The sequence below is a fragment of the Gouania willdenowi genome, chromosome 7 (assembly GCF_900634775.1).
Source record: "Gouania willdenowi chromosome 7, fGouWil2.1, whole genome shotgun sequence".
Lineage (NCBI taxonomy): Eukaryota > Metazoa > Chordata > Actinopteri > Blenniiformes > Gobiesocidae > Gouania > Gouania willdenowi.
The window spans coordinates 30,472,491-30,493,870 of NC_041050.1; the positions used below are offsets into that span (position 1 = coordinate 30,472,491).

Here is a 21,380-nt window from a genome sequence, read left to right on the forward strand (position 1 = left end):
AACATTTGGCTCGTGGAAAATCTGGTTGGCTGGTAACTTTAAGAATCTATTAGCCATGCTGGCTGGTGATCTAAAAAGTTATTTTAAAGCCCTGAATGGTGTCTACAAAGGAGCCGACTGCCCTGCAGACGGTGGAGAGCATTAGTGTATGTATTGCTGTGCTGAGTGTTCTTATTGAGAAATTAGTAATTTGTGTGATTTTTTCCCAGGTATACCCAGTGCTTTGTGTTAAGACTTTTGGAGCACGTTAGCGTACCTTGCGTTCTGTGTTTTCCTGGTTTACGAGCGTTTTACGTTGAAATCCTGTAGTAATCCTTCTGTTTATTAGAATACATGGTTTATCCAGCGCCTTGAGTTTAACCTTATCTATTGTGTTCTGTAAAGAAGCTGTAGGAGTGAGATGCCATTTTTGTTGTCCTTTCATATTATTTCTTTAGAATTAGGAGTTTACTTGTTGTTTTAGCCTGTGCTCACTCTGATGCCATTGCTTATGTTTCCTTTGTTAAACAGTGATAAATAAACTGAATGGGAATCATAGTCCTGGTCTTTGTCAAATATGTTGCGCTCTACTCCTAGACTTGGGCCGTAAAGCTGGCATTTTACTGAAACACTTCAAACTTAGCATTACAAAGCAATCACATTTACATTAGAATAAAGAGACATATGTGCCATCTGTATTGACAGCACTAATTCACATTCAACCATTGTGTGCATGTGTTACTCTGACCTTCAGTATTTCTGTTTGTGTGCCGAGGCCTTTGGTGCACAGCTCCATGACAGAGTAGGAGCAGAACGTGTCTCTGATCTTGTACTGGCTGAGCGTGCTCAGCCACAGAGGCAGAGAGCTCTCCAGCTCCAGCGGAGGGATAAGGATGGACTGGTGACCTGAGTAAACACTAGAAACAAAAACACAATCACAACAGCAACAAGGCTACACATACAGAAGCTGCACGTGGTAGACTGGACAACACAGAGTGTTCATCATTGAGAGTCTGGGTACCTGGAGAGGCACCACAGGACGAAGCCCAGGCCACAGTACGGGTCCAGGCAGATGGCTACTTGGCGTGAGGAGTAGAGCTCACACTGCAGCTTGATGGAGCGACACAGAGTGCTGATCGCAGCATGAGACATCTGAGCAATAAGCCAAACTTTAAATTAGTGTGTGTCACATCCGGCAAGGCTGCATCAATCCAGGTCTAAAATAAATCTACAACAATAATAACCCTTTAAAACAGCTGAAGTCAAACAGGACTTGCACGTCTAAATAGTTTAGAAACCAAAGCTACTGGGCAAAAGAAAAAAAATCAAAGTAAAATACATTTTCTACAGGACAAATATAAAATTTGATTGTAATGTATTGTAAGTAATAATGATAATTTTTAAGTTTCCTCAGTTACACCTCGGTTCTGTGCTACAACTGTTTTCCCCTTTTGCCTTTCAGTTTATTTTCTTTCTTTTTTGTAGGTATTCCTTTTATTGCAAGTATGGACACTCTAAAGACAATTAAAACAATAAAAAAGAAAGTACCGATAATTGTTATGATAATACTTGCAGCAAAGTGCAATTTTTGAACTCTTATTTTGAAGGATCTATAGTGACTGACTTCCCAGATATGGGAGACAGACTGTTTTGTACTTTGGGTATATATTTAACACATGCTTCATCAAAGCGCTCTAGTCGACCAGATGACACTAGCTGATATGTGCTTTGTCATCATAATTTTTTGTACGGGTCTCAAAGACCTGTGTGATTTAAATGTCTCTGATTAATGAAACCTAGATGTTATGAGGAAATCTACAGAGCTGAATGATGACACAGCTTAATAACATAAGTGTGTAATAACTTATTGACATTCAACAATAACAACAAAACTACACATAAAAGCAATGAAATGGAACTGAATCACATCACATTAGCCAATCATGACTGAATGTTTTTAAAGTTTTTGTAAAGAAGTAAGTAAATAAATGCTTATATGTGTCAACAAATTTAAAATTAATTCGATGCATAATATGAAACAGCTGTTAAACCCTGTACAGGTATTTTCAAATTCAACGTAATGACAAGAAGACTGTCATCAACATCCCCCACCAGATTGGTTCTCATTATAACTCGCAACCTTTTCCTAAATTTCCTAAATCTAAGAACTTAGATGTATGCATAAGAAAATATCATCACATCAGAATATAAAAATAGTAAATTAATTGATGGAGTTGGCCCTTGTCAGGTGTTCACAGACTGCATGCACTGAAGTAACATCAGAAACGATATATGAACATTTTATCAGCAGAAGATCCGCTTAAAGTCTTTACTCAGGAAACACTGTAAACTGAACATACAAATACAGTGGGGCAAAAAAGTATTTAGTCAGCCACCAATTGTGCAAGTTCTCCCACTTAAAATGATGACAGAGGTCTGTAATTTTCATCATAGGTACACTTCAACTGTGAGAGACAGAATGTGAAAAAATAATCCAGGAATTCACATTGTAGGATTTTTAAAGAATTTATTTGTAAATTATGGTGGAAAATAAGTATTTGGTCAATAACAAAAATTCAACTCAATACTTTGTAATATAACCTTTGTTGGCAATAACAGAGGTCAAACGATTACTATAGGTCTTTACCAGGTTTGCACACACAGTAGCTGGTATTTTGGCCCATTCCTCCATGCAGATCTTCTCGAGAGCAGTGATGTTTTGAGGCTGTCGCCGAGCAACACGGACTTTCAACTCCCTCCACAGATTTTCTATGGGGTTGAGGTCTGGAGACTGGCTAGGCCACTCCAGGACTTTCAAATGCTTCTTACGGAGCCACTCCTTCGTTGCCCGGGCGGTGTGTTTGGGATCATTGTCATGCTGGAAGACCCAGCCACGTTTCATCTTCAAAGCTCTCACTGATGGAAGGAGGTTTTGGCTCAAAATCTCACGATACATGGCCCCATTCATTCTTTCCTTAACACGGATCAGTCGTCCTGTCCCCTTAGCAGAAAAACAGCCCCAAAGCATGATGTTTCCACCCCCATGCTTCACAGTAGGTATGGTGTTCTTGGGATGCAACTCAGTATTCTTCTTCCTCCAAACACGACGAGTTGAGTTTATACCAAAAAGTTCTATTTTGGTTTCATCTGACCACATGACATTCTCCCAATCCTCTGCTGTATCATCCATGTGCTCTCCTGGCAAAACTTCAGACGGGCCTGGACATGTACTGGCTTAAGCAGGGGACACGTCTGGCACGCAGGATTTGATTCCCTGTCGGCGTAGTGTGTTACTGATTGGTAACCTTTGTTACTTTGGACCCAGCTCTCTGCAGGTCATTCACAGGTCCCCCCGTGTGGTTCTGGGATTTTTGCTCACCGTTCTCATGATCATTTTGAACCCCACGGGATGAAATCTGCGTGGAGCCCCAGATCGAGGGAGATTATCAGTGGTCTTGTATGTCTTACATGTTTCTGATAATTGCTTCCCACAGTTGATTTTTCACCACCAAGCTGCTTGCCTATTGTAGATTCACTCTCCCAGTCTGTACAGGTCTACAATTCTTTTCCTGGTGTCCTTCGACAGCTCTTTGGTCTTGGCCATAGTGGAGTTTGGAGTCTGACTGTTTGAGGTTGTGGACAGGTGTCTTTTATACAGATAACGAGTTCAAACAGGTGCCATTAATACAGGTAACGAGTGGAGGACAGAAGAGCTTCTTAAAGAAGAAGTTACAGGTCTGTGAGAGCCAGAGATCTTTCTTGTTTGAAGTGACCAAATACTTATTTTCCACCATAATTTACAAATAAATTCTTTAAAATTCCTACAATGTGAATTCCTGGATTTTTTTTTCACATTCTGTCTCTCACAGTTGAAGTGTACCTATGATGAAAATTACAGACCTCTGTCATCATTTTAAGTGGGAGAACTTGCACAATTGGTGGCTGACTAAATACTTTTTTGCCCCACTGTACATATTAGTGTTCTTATAAATAGAAAATACCACAATACAAAAAGTCAGCAAGCTTCATGCTAACGTCTATGGGAAAACCCATGTATATGCTCATGCTAACATTTACCGCGATCGGCGGTGATATACCTGTATATCACACACCGTTTATGCTTTATGCTTACATAAACATCAAACAGTACAGCATATGTTTTTTCAGCTGAAAATACAGAACAGTAAAAACCCGTGGGCCATGGCTTTCAGATGGCAACTTCCGACTACTACGGCAACAGTATTAGGTCAAAACCCAAACTCACCAGGAGCAAAAAACGAAACAAGGGCAATAACTCCTGAAAAATGAATTGTGCACTTCTCATTTTCGAACTCCATCAAGGTATTGATACCCTGAAGCCACACATCGAATTTGGTTATCCTATCTTAAGCAGTTTCTGAGAAAAGCTGTCCCTTTAACTCGGACGGACGAACGAAGCTCAAACCTCCGTATATCCCCTTCCTCCCTTCCACTTTTTGGCGGTGGATAATAAAACAGCCGAGTGAAGAAGGCAAAGTGAAAACACTAGTATGAGTAGAGGATGCGATGTTTGGACATAGTTTTACCTTAACTCCAGTCAACATGCCTGTGGTGGACACACTAAAGTCCAGGTAGGCCAACATCTCTGCTGTGGGAGGTTTGTAGATGTTTGGAGGTCGCTTTCTGGGAAGATCATCTACAACAAGCACAGGGATTGAAAAATGTGTTAATTGATGTTTATTCACAAAACAAATGAGAATATTATATCTCACCACTTTACCATGTGCTGCAGTTGGCTATCACAGGCGCAAAGTGTTATCTATATTGCTTTAATGCAAACCATGTCAGATCTTTGTGGTTTCACCACTCTTTTACAATTATCCATGAAAAAAGACTGATTAACGGCTGATCATGTGACAGAGTCCAGCACCTGTGTCAATGATGGTGGGCCACGTCTTGACGTTGACGCTGGCGGCAGCTTCCCTGGACCGGAGGATCCTCATCAGAGGTTGAGTAGTGAGAATACAGGATGCTTTGCTCACCTGCGAGACACAAAAACAGAAACCCTATCACCCATGCACCAATGTGTTCATAAAAAAACTAATAAGAAAAACATACATCAGTATTTTTATGGCATTAGTGAAAACTAATACATGTAATTTAACAGATGGCTCTGGAGATGTTTGAATATAAAAGGCTTTAAAAACAGATTTAAAGTGGGGTTTAAAGCTTTTCGGTATTAAAGGAAAAACATATTTGACAGAGACCTGAATGCTTTAAATATGAAAAAAAAATACCTGAACTAATAATCATAGTTAACATCATAACAGGACTTAGTCAGTAAAAAGTAATGCTAAATGTCAAAAAGTCAAATGTGTTCCATGATGACAGTTTGAGTACATGCACTATTGCGCTCACATCAATGATCATGCGGACGGTGGGCAGAGTAGCAGCCAGGTTCTGTGGATGAGGAGGTCTCACAGTCACAGGAACGACCCCAGCATAGAGGCAGCCGTAGAAGGCAGCAATCAGGTCAATACCTACAGACGCATCAACACAATGAATACAAGCAGAGCGTCACAGCCACAAACAGTCACAGTTACAAAAACAACACAAAGTGTAAACACAACACAGAAAGGTATACACACCAGGGTTGGGGTCAATTAAAATTGTAATTGTGTAATTGAAAAAAAGGTGTTGCTGTTGTACTCATAAATGAATTGTAATTGAGTTCAGAAATTGACTTTGTAATTGTAATTGGCATGGAAATTCAATAAAAATTCATTTACGATGTAATTTAATGCAAAACTGGGGAACCATGTTATAGTTCTATATCTTACACATGCATGGTTGATAATCAATAAAAAAAATCAACTTACCTATAGAAAAAATAACTGTAACTGAAGGGACACCTACACTCTGCTGTAACATCTTAATTTCTCATTTATTTATTTGTTTTTTTGTCTCTTGTCGGCTTTGTTTTGTTTTCTGGGACCCGACATGTTTTCCTTTTTTCTTTGTGTTTTTTGTTTTCTCACATTGTCAAGTATATGATGTCTTGTTGTCAAGGAAGGTTCTGTAACATGTTTTCTCATATTTATTACTAAAAAGAGATAAAGCAAAAAATAAATAAATCAACTTAAATTAAATCAACTTTTCCCACTACCTGTTTCTTCTTTTCAGGATCATTTTACTATTTAAAAGAAATTTAAAATCAAAGGTTACACTGACAGAAAAAAGGCTCAGATTTCCACACCAAAAATAACAAAGCCAATATTTTTATTGATTAGGAAGCCGAGCAAGGTAACCAAGAGATGAGAAACAAATTAGATGATGGATAATATTTATGTGTATTTTACAGGGGATTTAAGACATGGGTCAAAACTGACCCGTTATCATAAGAGACGCTAACAGAAATCTAACACAAGAGGAAGGTTTCCTTTTATAGGCTTTTTTATTTAAGGCTCAGTAATTGTGATTGATTGTAATTAAACTTTAGTAATTGAGAACATAATTGAAATTGACTTTCTCGGGGAAAATAATAATTTTAATTTTAATTTTAACTGTAAAAAATGCCGGTCAACAATCGAAATTGAATTGTATTTGAACATGAATAATTGAAGAAGCGATTGTAATTTAAAAATGTAAATGATCCCAACCCTGATACACACCTATGTATATTCATGAATCATGAACATATTTATACATGGATGAAATAGCAGAAGATGGTGGCAAACATTGAACTGTAATTATTGATGGATATTGCACATTTGGTTTAAAAAATGTAATAAATAAATAGGGATAATATTGAGGCTTGTGTGCACACCTGGGGGATAAAGCAGCACCACATTGTCTCCAGTGTAAGACCTCCTCTCTCTAATAAAAGTGGCTGTGATTTTCTCTGCTCTCTTGTGCAGCTGAGCACACGTTGCTGTGCACACTGCTACCCCCTGGAGGACAAAGAACAGAAGTACAGATGAATGACAAAAGGAAAACAACAAGTGTGTGGGAGTGTGTGAGATAATATGTGTTGTCTTTACTTTGCATTGAGCAGCACATATAGCACATGGTCGGGATCTGATTGAGCTCTCCACTGTAGAGCGTCAGACAAGAACTGGTGCTAAAAAGGCAAACAGAAGAAAATATCAATGTAGATACATTCCAGAGGAAACAGAGAAGAGATGTCAACATATAAAATAAGGCATGAGAACTGACAAAGTCTAAGGAACCAGCCAACAAATCAACAGCCAAGAGCAGACCATCCTCGTACTTAAAGACTGGTGAATACGCAGACAACATTTTACGGAGAAAAACAGATATATCATGTGACAATTCCATCTCTGATAGAAGCACACAACAGGAGCACAACAGGGGCCTCCATATGGAATGATTCGACAACTGAAGTGTCACACTGAGACCATCTGCGCTCATACACACACTATCAAAAACTAATGAACTACAGTCCTCCAAAATACCCCAGAGCACTAGTGCTGACAAGCCACACATTACTGTCTTCTTGTATAAAACAGTGAAAACACGAATATATGCATCCATGAAATGTCAAAACCTGAGGACCTTACCAAAAGAAACACATAAAATGACAAAATTTAAGCTCAAATCTGTTTTTACACAAAAAACATCTCCAGCAGCTCCACAGACAGAGGGAACATGATCTTTTTTGACACTCACACTCAGTCAAACAACTCTTCTGTGTTGGCCAATGGTAAATATTCATGCCTAGACCATTCATTAAGACATGCAACACATGAGAGCGTTACAGTAAACACAGCGAGCAGAGGTGCACACCATAGTTTTACATAGTGACACTTTGTTCTTGTTGTTCGAATGCAAGACTAAATAAAGCATGTCTGTCTGATCTGGGTCCACAACTGAGGTTTGTAAAGAGTTTCTTTTTTTTTTTTAAACACTGAAAAATTATTGGTCCCTATAAATAGTACATGAGTGTTAATCAGTTTTATTATTACAACTCGACATCTCTGAGCTAATACTAAAGTTGAAGGACAGGAGGTTATTTCTTGTCCTTTAAGACTTCACGTATTACTCTTTAGGTGTGTGGACCCCTGCTGGCCACAGAGCCAGCCGATTTAGAAGATCAGGAGATCCCCACAGCAGAAGCACATGTGACCCACAGAAGCAGCACAAGCGGAAACGGGAGTCTTACCATCATGGTGGGCCACATACAGAGCTAAAGCCCAGCCAACCAAAGGTAAAACAACAAGAGGTGTAAGATAACAACACCAGCAGCTGCTTTCCTCCACAAGATAAAAAGGTTATTTTTAACTTGACAATGGCAATCGGAGAACACTCTGTTTTCATTCTATTTAAACTGAGAATTGCTTTTTGTTTTATTATACAGGTGCTGGTCAAACAATTAGAATATCATGAAAAAGTTGATTTATTTCAGTAATTCCATTCAAAAAGTGAAAATTGTATAATTTATACATTCATTTCACATAGACTGACATATTTCAAGTGTTTATTTCTTTTAATGTTGATGATTATAAGTGATAACTAATGAAAACCCCGAATTGAATATCTCAGAAAATTAAAATATTGTGGGATAAGTTCAATATTGAAGACACCTGGTGCACCTGCAAAGGCCTTTAAGTGGTCTCTAAGTCTAGTTCTGTAGGCTACACAATCATGGGGGAGACTGCTGACCTGACAGTTGTCTAAAAGACGACTATTGACACCTTACACAAGGAAGGCAAGACACAAAAGGTCATGGCTAAAGAGGCTGGCTGTTCACAGAGCTCTGTGTCCAGACACATTAAGAGAGAGGCGAAGGGAAGGAAAAGAGTGTACAAGCAATAGGGATAACCGCGGCCTGGAGAGGATTGGGAAACAAAACCCATTCAAAAATGTGGGGGAGATTCACAAAGAGTGGACTGCAGCTGGAGACAGTGCTTCAAGAACCACCACCTACAGACGTATGCAAGACATGGGTTCCAGCTGTTGCATTCCTTGTGTCAAGCCACTCTTGAACAAGAGACAGTGTCAGAAGCGTCTCGCCTGGGCTAATGACAAAAAGGACTGGACTGCTGCTAAGTGGTCCAAAGTTATGTTCTCTGATTAAAGTAAATTTTGCATGTCCTTTGGAAATCAAGGTTCCAGAGTCTGGAGGAAGAGAAGAGAGACACAGAATCCATGTTGCTTGAGGTCGAGTGTAAAGTTTCCACAGTCAGTGATGGTTTGGGGTGCCATGTCATGTGCTGGTGTTGGTCCACTGTGTTTCCTTAGGTCCAAGGTCAACGCAGCCATCTACCAGAACATTTTAGAGCACTTCATGCTTCCTGCTGCTGACCAGCTTTATGGAGATGTAGATTTCATTTTCCAACAAGACTTGGCACCTGCACACACTGCCAAAGCTACCAGTACCTGGTTTAAGGACCATGGTATTCCTGTTCTTGCTTGGCCAACAAACTCGCCTGACCTTTATTTTCTGAGATACTGAATTTGGGATTTTCATTAGTTGTCAGTGATAATCATCAATATTAAAAGAAATTAACATTTGAAATATATCAATCTGTGTGTAATGAAATAATATACAAGTTTTCCTTTTTGAATGGAATTACTGAAATAAATCAACTTTTACATGATATTCTAATTTTATGACCAGCATCTGTATTCCTAGTTACTGACTCAGTTCAGTGATTTATTTTAGGGTCTTCAAGAAGTTGATAAAATAATAAAAAAGGGATCCTCACTCTGTACAGTGCATAACATTTGCTGGCTTTTAGTAGTGAGTCCAGCCAATCAAACACTAATGCTCTGGTTGCCAATTCAGGCCATTAGTAGTGGAGGTGAAACCTACAAAAAAGTGGCAAGACTTCTTTCAAAATCAGAATGTTGGGTCACTGTGTTCTGTAAAAATACAGAAAAAAGATACATATATTATAATAACAGGAGACCAAATACAAAATATCTGGATATCATATTTTGGATATCAGGAGATGGGAGCATGATGTGACGTACTGAAAACAAATTTCACCCGTTGTGTGGCCATTAATAAATTATTCTAATTCTGATTCTGAATTACCTTTAACTGTCAAAGGAATACTCGTCACATTTATCTACAGTTTTTTTTAAAAAAGCGCTGCCATTATTAATACATTTTCAAGCTTCAAGTGACATTGGGTACAGTCACGACCAAAACCCCAAACGAAACTGTTTAATTGATTGGTTCCTTTAAAACACAAGGAATGTTGAATGTTTAATATTATGGAACCACAATCCAACTTTTTGGTTACAAATTAACATAAATATTGAACCTTTTTAAAGATGGTGGAGGAGCCACAACTAAAAGAAAACCTCAAAGAAACTGAAAAAAATATTATTTTCCACAGTACGAATCGCAGATTTATCTAAATGCTTTAAAAGGGTTCAGTGTAGTAAAAGTATTTTTTGGTTCACCTTTCGAATGAGATCCTGATCTTCCACCATGCCCAGTTCTCTGCCTGTAGCCTGAGCGATTCTCTTCCCTGCCACCAGGTTTCCAACGAGCATGGAAGCTGGACCAACATCCACTGAAGCAGATCAAGAACAATCCTCATCACTCAAACAGTTCAAAATATTTACGGTGTATAAAGCGTTAAAGCAGACCATGTGTGTGAGATGACCCACCAGGTTGTTTCTGTCTCGGCTTTGGCAGGTTTGTGACACAGGTGTGGGGGCACAGGAGGATATTGCAGGGGTGCAGGTTTCCCTCCAGAAAGTTCTGCTTTGTTTCACAGATGTGGATGCCTCCGAGCGGCGTCTTTGGGAGAGTGTTCGCGGGGACAAGTGCTAGGCAGTACAGGCCAACCTGGTGGATGCTGTCGATGGCCTTTGAAAACACAACCATTGAATGTTGCAGTCAGAAGAATGTGAAATCAGAACAAACTACCCTGGAAGATAATGTTCTGTGTTGCCTGCTTGTGTGCAGGTTTGCAAACAAACATGAGAACAAGATACAAATGCTTAAACTGACCACTCTGCTGAAAGGACCAGAGACCTGGTATTAACAGAGATGTGCTACAAGAGAATCATGGAGTGACGCACCGAAATTCCGTCCACCAAAAATGGCCCAAAAGGGCAATGCAGCTGAAACGCCTCTCAGCGAAACAAGCCAACTGAAACAGGATGTTGTGATGACACGAGCAAACACTGCGGTCATCGCACATGCTTGTCTGGAAACAGGCATACTTTACCATGGACTCACGGAGCGGCTATATTTCAATACATCCGAGCCCTACTTTACTACTACATTACTTGGATGGGATTAAAGCAGTGATCCACGTTGCAATGAATGCAGAGAATGGAGACGTGCCGTGCAGGAAAGTACAATAGAGCTCACAGTCAAGCTGCTTCTCATCAAGAACTTAAAGTACTTTGTGTTTTTATGTGAAAACATTTAATTTGACTCTCTTTCAGCAGCCCAGTCAGTTATAGGCCTGTACAATATTATTTAATGTATGAGTGGGGTCAAGTTATTTTCAATTTTTTTCATTTTATTTTGCGATGTCAGTGCAAAATAAATATTTTCATATTTCAATTAAATTTTTTCTTTGAACCATTTATATTAATTTATACAATTGCAATGCTTTAATTTTAGTGAGGTACTGTAAGTACACATTCAGAACCATAAATGCAGTAATTTGCATTAGGATTTCTTTCGTTGTTTCGGTTTACGGCCTTGGTTTTCACATTTTCAGTTTCTACATTTTCAGTTTCTACATTTTTATTTCGGTGCATCCCTAGAAACATGTACCTGTGGACAGCATGGAGAGGAATCTGATTGGTTAAAGCTAATTTGTTTCTGTTTACCTGCAGTACTCTGCTCATCCACTGAAAGCTGTCCTCCTCACTGGCATCTGGTCGCTGCTCTGCCACGATCACAATCCTCTCATCATAAAACACTGTCACTGAGAACACGGCAATCCTACAGAAGCAAAAAGAGAGGAGTGAGCACAGGCACATGGATAGACGAACGGATAGACATAGAACACAGAACAGTAAATATTGACTTTGTTTTACCTGCCCCTGTAAACCGTTTTGACAGGCTCCACTGCCAGGGCTGTGGCCACCAGATCATCAGCGTTGTGGCGCCGACCGCTCACAATCAGCAGTCCCTCATTTTTACCCACAACGAACACCAGACTGCCCTAAAAAGAGGGAAAGAGATGACTCAGCATGAGGGTGCACCAACCACCTGCATAATCATCAAAGCACAGAGCAAACAAGTGTAATACAGATGCTTTTCTTAATTTTTTGTGTTCTGATCGGTACAGCCAAAATCTAGGTTTTATGCATCGTCTCCTGTTATACCAGAGGTTCCTAACTTTTTCCTTGTCATGACCCCATTTTTATAACACATATTTCTGTCGACCCCAGGACACTTCTTTCTCTAAAATTAGTTATTTGATCAAGTTTATTATACTGCATTACAAACACAGGGTAGCCAGTATTAGTGCACAATAGTGACACCAAGCACCAGCTCAGATATATATTTTAAATAGATTTATATTTGAGAAAGTGAAAGTATAGAAACAACTGTTTGAGATTGTGTGCGGTGTTTGAATTTGAAAAAAATATTAATATTTAAGCTCTTTGAGCTTTCTTCCTCTTCCTGCAGTGCATATCTATTTCTGTGATATGTATTTTTTAATTTGTTTTTTATATATTTTCATTTCAAAATAGATCCTTTTTTTAATATATAGTTTTTTTTTTATTTTATTGTAATTTTTTTAATTTTATTATTAAACATTTCAAGCAACCCCATTTTAATTCTAATTCCAGGTGACCCCAGATGGAGTCACAACTCCAAGGTTGAAAAATCCTGCTCTAAGGACACTGCTGCAACTAAAAATTTATATAATATTTTTTTTAATTAAAAAATTAGAATTTTAATGAGTAACTTTTGAAATTGTATTATAACTAGACATTTCAGGCGACACCATTTTATTTCCAGGCAACCTCACATGGGGTCACGACCCCAAGTTTGAAAACCCCTGGGCCTTAATTTTCTTACAAAATGTAAATAAATGTGACTAATTTCATAGGATAATCTATTGGCCTTTATCAGAATATCCAATGAATAAAATAAAATGACAAATGACAGGCATGTCTGGAGGTACTTACTGGTCCCACAAATCCAAGCAGACCAGTTCGGCTAAAGGGAATTTCTCCTATGGGTGCCCCCGCTTGGTTGACGGGAATAACCTAGAAAGTATCAGAGACCAGGAAGACTAATCAAACAACTTGTACTTACTTGTGATGGATGAATGCAGAGATTATGAACCAGAGGTGTTTAATGTGTAACTTATATCATTACTACAATCACGGTATGTTGCTATAGATCATCATCAGTGTGTTCAACTTTTGTAAGCTGTGTAATTAAATCCTCCTCCTAGTCATTATGCTGTGGTTTATTAACCGTTTGTCGTAAATTTGTGTATGTAAACAGATGTCCGTAAAACAGATGATTACTTCAGTTACCAATAAACTATGGAGTCCGAGCTCTAATACAACTTCTCACACCTCAAATGTGTTCTTGGTGAGACCTGGCAGTCCGTAGTACATGGTGCCACCAGCCCGAGAGTTGATCACAATTTCTCCAATCTCGTCTGTCTTGCACAGCTGAGGAGGCCCGTCGGGCTTTACGATGCACATCAGAGCTAAAAAATAAAATAAAATAAAAAAACACAAACCCATCCAAACATTAACTGTGTATATGATACCCATCATTTAAGATTAATACTAGTCTGACACAATTGATGCGAGTTGATTGTGGTTGTCGAACCTCCAGGCATGATGTGGCCCACGTCCTGTACAGTGAGAGCAGAGTTCTTGTCCTCTGTGTTCACTCTGATCACCCCATGGCTCAGTCCGCCCATGGACAGAATGGCCCTGGCTGGTAGAGGAGCTCCACGTGCACCAGGCCTGCACATATGAGAAATTGATGGACTTTTTCATACCGTACCGTACTATATTAGGGTGGTCCATAGCATAGGAAAAAATAAAGTTTCAAATAACCTCAATTAGAACCCTGCATTAGGTTTTGGCATCCAGAAGACGATTTAGGGAAAAAAGGAGATGTTTCCTGGAAATTGACTATATACATCATTCATATACAACAATATGAAAAAGGAAGGTTCATAGATTCCCCCAAAGCGCTGTGATGCCATTAATTAAGCAGATTATGATTTCTTTGAAATCCTTATTCTAAGTTTTCAAAGAGCACAGGAACATTTCTGTGATGTCAACTAAAACCACAGTGGTTGCTGTTTGTTTTTGCAGAACAAAACCACAAATTTTCCAATATCCCTTTGTTATTTGGCTCGCTATGTTATGGTATGAAGCAATTTTCAAGTGTCTTGTGCAACCTCTAAATAATCATTCACATGCATAAAATTTGGACCCAAATAATTTGGCAAAATATAGAAACAAATGCAGGGTTCTAACCTAGAAAATCTAAAATGTATTTTTTGGACCACCCTAAATTATGTTTTTATACATCTTCTGGAAGATATAAAGAAACCATTGGTATAATGTTTCCACTGCTTTTTTTCTTGATTACAGATTCTGTTCTTTAAATGCACAAAAGAGAAGTGAAACTCCGCTAAAAGGCAGCCAGGAAGGAAACTAAAGGTGACCTAATTTTGATGTCACGCAGCTGCTCAAGAGCTGCAGTTAGAGGCATCGCCATGCCATCAAGGTAGAAGGAAAAAATAAGTTTTAAAAATAGGACACCTAATTTTAAAGCTAATTTTGAGGAAAATAAGATGCGAAAGTGTTGAACTTTCCTGCAGTCTAGTGTTCTCTAAACCCGTGATTTTCAAGTGGTGGGTCGGGAGCCAAAAGTGGGTCACGGACAGCTTGTAAAAAATACAAAAAATATTTAATGACTCATGTTGGACTTATCTTCTTTTTGAAAGAAACTTTTCTTTTGACCGGTGTCACGGTCTGAGTTTACCTCCGTACTGAGATTATAACCCTAACTCTAACATATTCCAATAAACAAATAAAACACGTGTCCGTTAATTTTTTAGCAAAGATTCATTTTTCGGAAATGCGCATATACAATCTCATTACGATGTGAACGAGATTGCATGACACCGGTGTCACGTACTGAGTTTACTTCCGGGCTGAGATTATAACCGTAACCTTAACCTAATCCTAACCCAATCCAATAAACAAATAAAACATGTGTCCGTTCACTTTGAAAATATTTATGTTAAAAAAGACTACATTTTGTTGGTTGAATTCTAACAAAATATGAGCCGTGTCCACTAAAAACAAACAACCATCACACACTGCAAAATATCTAAGCGTCTGTAGAAGTATTTCAATGATCTGTCCTGTGTAGCCGTACCTGCGTATGGCTACTGTCAGGGCTTCAGCGGAGGTGGCACATGGACAAATGACCTCAGGCTTCAGACCATTTGACTGGAAAACATTCAGGAAGGCATCGCAAGAAGAAACGGACCCTGAGAACCAAAAATTGAATGTCAGGAAAGCATTTTGGAACTAACAGATGAGAAAAACCTAACCGACTTTTATATAACAAGCATTGTGGGTAAGTGACTCACATGGGTTGGCTCCATCAGCCACTATGAGCATTCGAATAGAAGACAAGTTGGTGTCTTTCTGCTCCTTGTGAGCCATCATGGCCCAGTGGAGGTCACGACACTTCACCAAGGCCACACGTGCTATGGGCAAGGAAAAAGGAAGAATATATAGAAGGTATGGATAACATAAATATACAGCAGTGATATGTGTCCAGGGGAGCTGTCATCGTGACAACTGAATACCTCTAAATTATTATTTTTTTAAAGTGATGTGTGATATGTCTTCTACTTTTAATGACTAAATTTGCTGAATTACTGGTAAGAGGACACAGATGCAGCTATGAGGTGTACCTTCTTGCCACTGCGTAAGCTCACACTGCAATGTCTAAGCCTGTGAGTCGAGTCCTTTCTTTTCACACAGTTGGTCATCTTTGAATATTTTTTTTTTAGTCTTTAGCTCAATGGATTAAATAAAACATTCTGTGTATCAGAATTGACATAAAAAACACACAAAAAATCAAGAAGGCAGACAGGCAGTACCTCTGTGTGCAAATAAATGTTTTGCTAAAAAAAATCCAAGATATGCCCATATTTAAAAAGTGTGTAAGTGAGAAAAAAATTTGTGTTGCATATTTACCCATGGTTTCATTGATTTATATATACCCCTGCTCAATTACATAGCCGACTTACGTGTCTGCAAAAAAGTCTTGCAACACTGGAAACTTCCATAAAAAGAACCTCACCACATGCCACTAGTACAGAGTGCACACTACCAGTAAAAGAAATACAAAATACAGTTAAAAAGAAAGAAAAAAATCAGTACTTCCTTTATTTTTATATATTTTTGGGTATGTATTTTTTTTTTACTTTCTAAAGTAGTCTAGCCTAAAAAGTGAAAAACCCCCAACACAAAAAAAAGCTATTAACTCTAATAACTGGTTGTTTTGTTAGTGTGGAGGAGTTTTGGGTAAATCTTCACTGTTGATTTAAGATTAGAAAAATTCATGCATGGATTACATTTACATAATTTGTAAAATACTTTTGTATAATTACGACAATGTATACCTCAAATACATGTAACATCTTTGAAACAAACCAAAAATGTAAACTGATTCATTCACATTATAACAAAAGAAATGAAATTATTTAAGGACAATAAAAAAGGAATATGTGGCTGAACCTTTGTGAATGTGGACCCTCTGCACCCAGGATATGGGGCAGGCTTTCATCACAGCGTATGGCACAGTGATGGTATGAATTCTGTTCATGACACTCTGCAAAGACAAAAATGCACATCATTATCATTATTCTCCTGCTGTACATCACATCAAAGTGGCAGATAAAGATAACCAAGCAGCGGCTGTCTCACCGTTAATACGCCGTGCCACAAGCCCATATCCTTCTTACAGTCCAACACATTTACCAGTGTCTCTCCTACAGTAAAAACAAAGCAACATAAAAAAGGTTAATATAATTTTCTTTTTACAAAGCTCAGTGTCATGATATGTTTTATTTTAACTAATAACATCAGATGCCGAGTATCAAAGTGAAAGAGCAAAACAGTGATTCCTTAACAGAAATGTTGGTATCACTGATATCTGACCTTCACAGTAGTTACAGGCTTGAGTCAGAGCCTGACAGTGCGTCAACATGGAAATCTTAGACACAGCAACACCCATCACTGTCCCCTCCTTGGTCGCTTTGTACTTTATTGAGAAAGAAACAGAGTAACAGGATTAAAAAAAATACGACAGAATTACAACTTGACATTTTCAGCAAGGACGAAAACTATTACATTTTTATTCTAGTTTTTGTCTCTTTTTTTTGTAGAAGCTGGTGTTTGTTAAAGCTTTGTAGAAATGTCAATGTACAAATAAATAAAATAAAATCCTACAGATGAGTGACTGAATCTCAGGAGTAATAAGTAAAGACTAAAGTGTGACAAGAGAATGCATTACATCCCTACAAATCCCTGTCAAAATAAAACAAGTTATTGGTATCCTATGCTCTGGGAGGGGCCAATAATTGGTTAACTAGTATGGTAAGCATCACAGTGCAAACATCATGGCCTCAATCCGACGGCTGGCCCTCAGTATGTGCGTATGTGTCTCTAAGACTGGTGTCCTATCCAGGGATTTACTCAGCCTTAGCCAGGGTCGGGGTCAGTTTTGACCCATGTCTTAAATCAGCTGCAAAATACACACAAATTATTATCGATCATCTAATTAGTTTTTCATTTCTTGGTTACCTTGTTAGGCTTCCTAATCCATGAAAAAATTGTATTTTTCTTGGACGTCTGAGCCTTTTTTCTGTCAGTATACCCCTCGATTAAATCTTTTTTTTTTTTTTTTTAAATTATAAAATAACTCAATAGCTTAGCCCATAGGGACATGGGTTGGGAACCGGAGGGTTGCCGGTTCAAGTCCAAAAAAACGGAAGTTGTTCTGGTAGCTGGAAAGGTGCCAGGGCACCTCTCGAGCACTGCCATTGAGCAAGGCACCAAACCCCAACACTGCTCTTCCTTCATTGTAAAAGCAACCCCACTCTGACATCTCTCCCTTAATTCATGTCCACAGGTCCTGTTTGTTCATGTGTGTGAGAAGCATGTCTCTAAAATAACAGAGTGCAATGTAATTTCCCTTCAGGGATTAATAGCCTTTCAATTAAATTAAAATAACAGATGTTTTCCATTACAATTACATCATAATTGTAATTAATTATTATTTACACAAATTCCAATTATAATTCACCCCAACCCTGGCCTTAGCTACAACTGACATTAGGCCATGACCACACAGGATTAGTAGACACAGAAGATAAGAGGATAGGGTGTACCTCAATGTAGGCGGTGTCTGTATTAGCAGTGGGGATGTGAGGCTGCCAGTCTTTGGATGGTTTAGTCAAGTACTTAGTATCGGTCACGACCCATTTCATCCGTGGCCATCCTGGAGAATGATGCCAAAAAAAAGCACAGAGTGATAAAACAAAATGTAAGAAGACCCCAAAAGAAGAGAAGATCATTCAGCTGCAACACTTATGAGAGTCTATCTAAAGTACCGGTGTCAAACTCTGTTCCTGTGGAGCTATTATGATCACTCTCCAGAGCTAATATGACAGCCTGTTAATTAGATGTAGGTGTGCTGGTTCAGGAAGACAATTAAAATCTAATATAAAAAAAAAAAATATAGCAGTTCTCCAGCAACAGAGTTTGACACTCTTGATTTAAAAGCTAAAAATATGACAGATGACTGATGCAGAGTCAGCAGCACAGCATAGATGCAGTCCAAGCTTGCAAACCTTTGAACTGGATGATTTCCCCATTTGGTGTTTTGGGCAGCCCTTTGAGACACACTTCACTAGTCAGGGCCAAACTCACCCCACAGCTGCCTAACAGAAAGCCAATCTGCTGGCTGCCTGCATCCTACAGGGACAAACAAAGGTCAGGAGGACTATGACACGCTGAGAAAAGCAGCCTCACAAGAGTGTCACATTAAAACACCCAGGAGCAGTGGAGCTGTCAATAAAATGCATGTTTCATCATCACTTAATACAACTGAAATCAAATGTGACCTACCAAAAAAATGTATTTAAAAAAAAAAAAAAAGAAAAATGTAATGTAATCATAACAAAACAGAGTTGGCAAAATTACCTGTCTGGAAAGCGGTACTTCAATGGGCACAGGAATGACTTCAGCTAAGAGACAGCCATAAAAAGCAACCCAGAACATCCCAGGGTCACTGTTTGGATACACCAACGCCACCTGAAAAATGGAAAAACAATCTATTGTGTTTGCCACTGTCCTTTTAAAGACATATACCAAGAGATGAGGGTGGCAAAATCTTACTCTATCTCCAGTTTGGAGGACAGGTTCACTCTTTGTGCCCAGTTTATTCAGCAACGTGTAGGCCAGCTTCAGACTGCGACTCCACAATTTACCTGTGTGGGTAACCATTTTTAAATTATTGTTACAAATGAATAATGATGTAATAATAATGTTAAACATGGAATGGGTAGCATTCTACTAGAGTTTAAATCATTATATGCAAGCCACCAGTGTTTAATAATCATGTATTGGAACAATTTTGGTCATTTTAAAGTGTTTTAGGTGCAAAATTAAAAATGTATTTGCCAGAGCTGGATTGTTGCCAAGACAACATGACTCAGCAACTCAAAGTGAGCCATACTGTACTAGAACAAGGTCTAAGAGTAAAATAAATCATGTTTGTATGCTGTTACACATCAGCTTCATTGTCTTTATTGTACAACAGACTTAAAACTGGGTTAATGGTAAATTGTTACTGACAAAAAAAGGGTTAAAATCGATTTCCCTTCTTTTGCTGCATTTCTATGGTGGATGGCAATGTATCATCTTTAAAGGGGACATATTATGAAAAATCCACTTTTGCAGTGTTTTTGAACATTTGCGAGGTAACTTGAGTGTCCACCAGCACACAAAATGGGAAATAAATCCATCCAATCCTTTGTTTGTGGTCTGTGTCAGTCTTACAACACAGAGAAAAGTGCTCCGTTTCAAATTTTTTGAGTTTGTGACATCACAAGTTGAATCGGGCTTTGCTTCTAACTCCAGCTGCCGAAGACAGAAGAAGGAGGTGGCTGGATTTTATCTTTAATGGAAATACTTGTAACGGGTTTTCGGGACACCCCGCGAAATAGAGGGGCGGGGGGAGGGGGAAAACAGAGCGCTCTGAAAGAGCTGTTTTATACCGGGTCTTAAACCTCCCCTTTTGCTTGATTCATGGTATGTTTTGACCAAACCCCAGCCCAGATATGTTATTTAAACCATAGGGAACTGTTTTAAAAGGTGAAAAATGGGTATAATATGTCCCCTTTAATATTATGTTGTTTACTGTGTTGTTGATGTTTTTATTGTTTGAAATAAAGTTATTTATTATTATAATATCTATGTTCTGCTGATTCATCATTACAGTGGTATAGTATCCCTTAATGTCTGTGTTTTGCCTTCCTAAAGAGAAGAGCAACGTATAATGTGGATGTGGACAACGATCCTCTATATAGTAATCATTTATGTTTTTTTAAAATTATCTATCATAACAATTGAGTGCTCGATGTTCACCATATGTGAGTGTGTAGAGTGGTTTGCCAGTGATGTCCAGAGCTGTGAGGGCGGGGCTTTTAGCCTGAGTGGCCCCCCAACGGGCGAGGGCAGCCTGCAGCGCCGGGGGCCAGTTACTGACCACTCCGAGGGGCTCCCCCTTCACTGGGATGATCTGACGCCCTTCAGGCTTTGGTGTGTTGGGGTCTGGCTGGGGTACTGGAAATAAAAGTTCAGGGAGTAGATGAAAAAAAACAATGAATAAAAGAGGTTACAATTTAAGAAAGATTTCAGCAAACCACAGAATTAGCCTGATTTTATTTTTCTTACAACAAAAATAATTTCTGCATTTGACAGTACAGCATTGCATTTGTGCTTCTTATGTCTCACCCTCTACTATTTCCTCCGAGTCATCGAGGAAGAATTCGCTGAGCGGGGGCCGTTTGGGACGTTTAAGTGTGTTCAGCAGCTGCTGGATCTTGGTGGACACTCTGCTGCTGACAGGCACGCCTGGACAAATACCACGTGCAGTCACAGTCAAAACGATAAACCAACAAACACGGACACATGTAGCTCAATGCTAACATAATTCACTGCTCTATTCACGCACACTCACAAGGGCAGAGTCCTACACACTAACAGTCAGGATGAGAATCAGCAGCAGGAAGAGTTTGAAAAGGAAATTTAGACTAGAGGAAACAGATGGACAATTTCAAGTAAAATTGAATTTGAGGACATTTTATTGTACTACGACTATGACACAAAACAAAGAGGGATAG

At 38.8% G+C, this 21,380-nt stretch overlaps 1 protein-coding gene across 4 annotated transcripts in view; it reads right to left on the reverse strand.

The window, feature by feature from the left end:
- Positions 1–21,380, reverse strand: part of dip2ba (disco-interacting protein 2 homolog Ba) — a 69,009-nt gene that overhangs the window by 8,725 nt on the left and 38,904 nt on the right. For 2 of the 4 annotated variants that reach the window (XM_028452004.1, XM_028452005.1), the window contains 26 exons: positions 20,992–21,111; positions 20,623–20,820; positions 19,372–19,463; positions 19,177–19,287; positions 18,825–18,948; positions 18,363–18,472; positions 17,131–17,233; positions 16,897–16,961; positions 16,708–16,801; positions 15,549–15,668; positions 15,332–15,446; positions 13,760–13,899; positions 13,498–13,634; positions 13,099–13,179; positions 11,995–12,122; positions 11,785–11,899; positions 10,603–10,804; positions 10,393–10,505; positions 8,141–8,164; positions 7,000–7,078; positions 6,785–6,910; positions 5,377–5,498; positions 4,889–5,000; positions 4,545–4,654; positions 1,001–1,131; positions 728–896 (listed from right to left, as the gene is read on the reverse strand). In XM_028452004.1, coding sequence (XP_028307805.1) covers positions 728–896; positions 1,001–1,131; positions 4,545–4,654; positions 4,889–5,000; positions 5,377–5,498; positions 6,785–6,910; positions 7,000–7,078; positions 8,141–8,164; positions 10,393–10,505; positions 10,603–10,804; positions 11,785–11,899; positions 11,995–12,122; positions 13,099–13,179; positions 13,498–13,634; positions 13,760–13,899; positions 15,332–15,446; positions 15,549–15,668; positions 16,708–16,801; positions 16,897–16,961; positions 17,131–17,233; positions 18,363–18,472; positions 18,825–18,948; positions 19,177–19,287; positions 19,372–19,463; positions 20,623–20,820; positions 20,992–21,111 — 3,041 coding nt within the window. The remainder of the gene's footprint in view (positions 1–727; positions 897–1,000; positions 1,132–4,544; positions 4,655–4,888; positions 5,001–5,376; positions 5,499–6,784; positions 6,911–6,999; positions 7,079–8,140; positions 8,165–10,392; positions 10,506–10,602; positions 10,805–11,784; positions 11,900–11,994; positions 12,123–13,098; positions 13,180–13,497; positions 13,635–13,759; positions 13,900–15,331; positions 15,447–15,548; positions 15,669–16,707; positions 16,802–16,896; positions 16,962–17,130; positions 17,234–18,362; positions 18,473–18,824; positions 18,949–19,176; positions 19,288–19,371; positions 19,464–20,622; positions 20,821–20,991; positions 21,112–21,380) is intronic. The other 2 variants (XM_028452007.1, XM_028452006.1) reach the window with 1 other exon arrangement.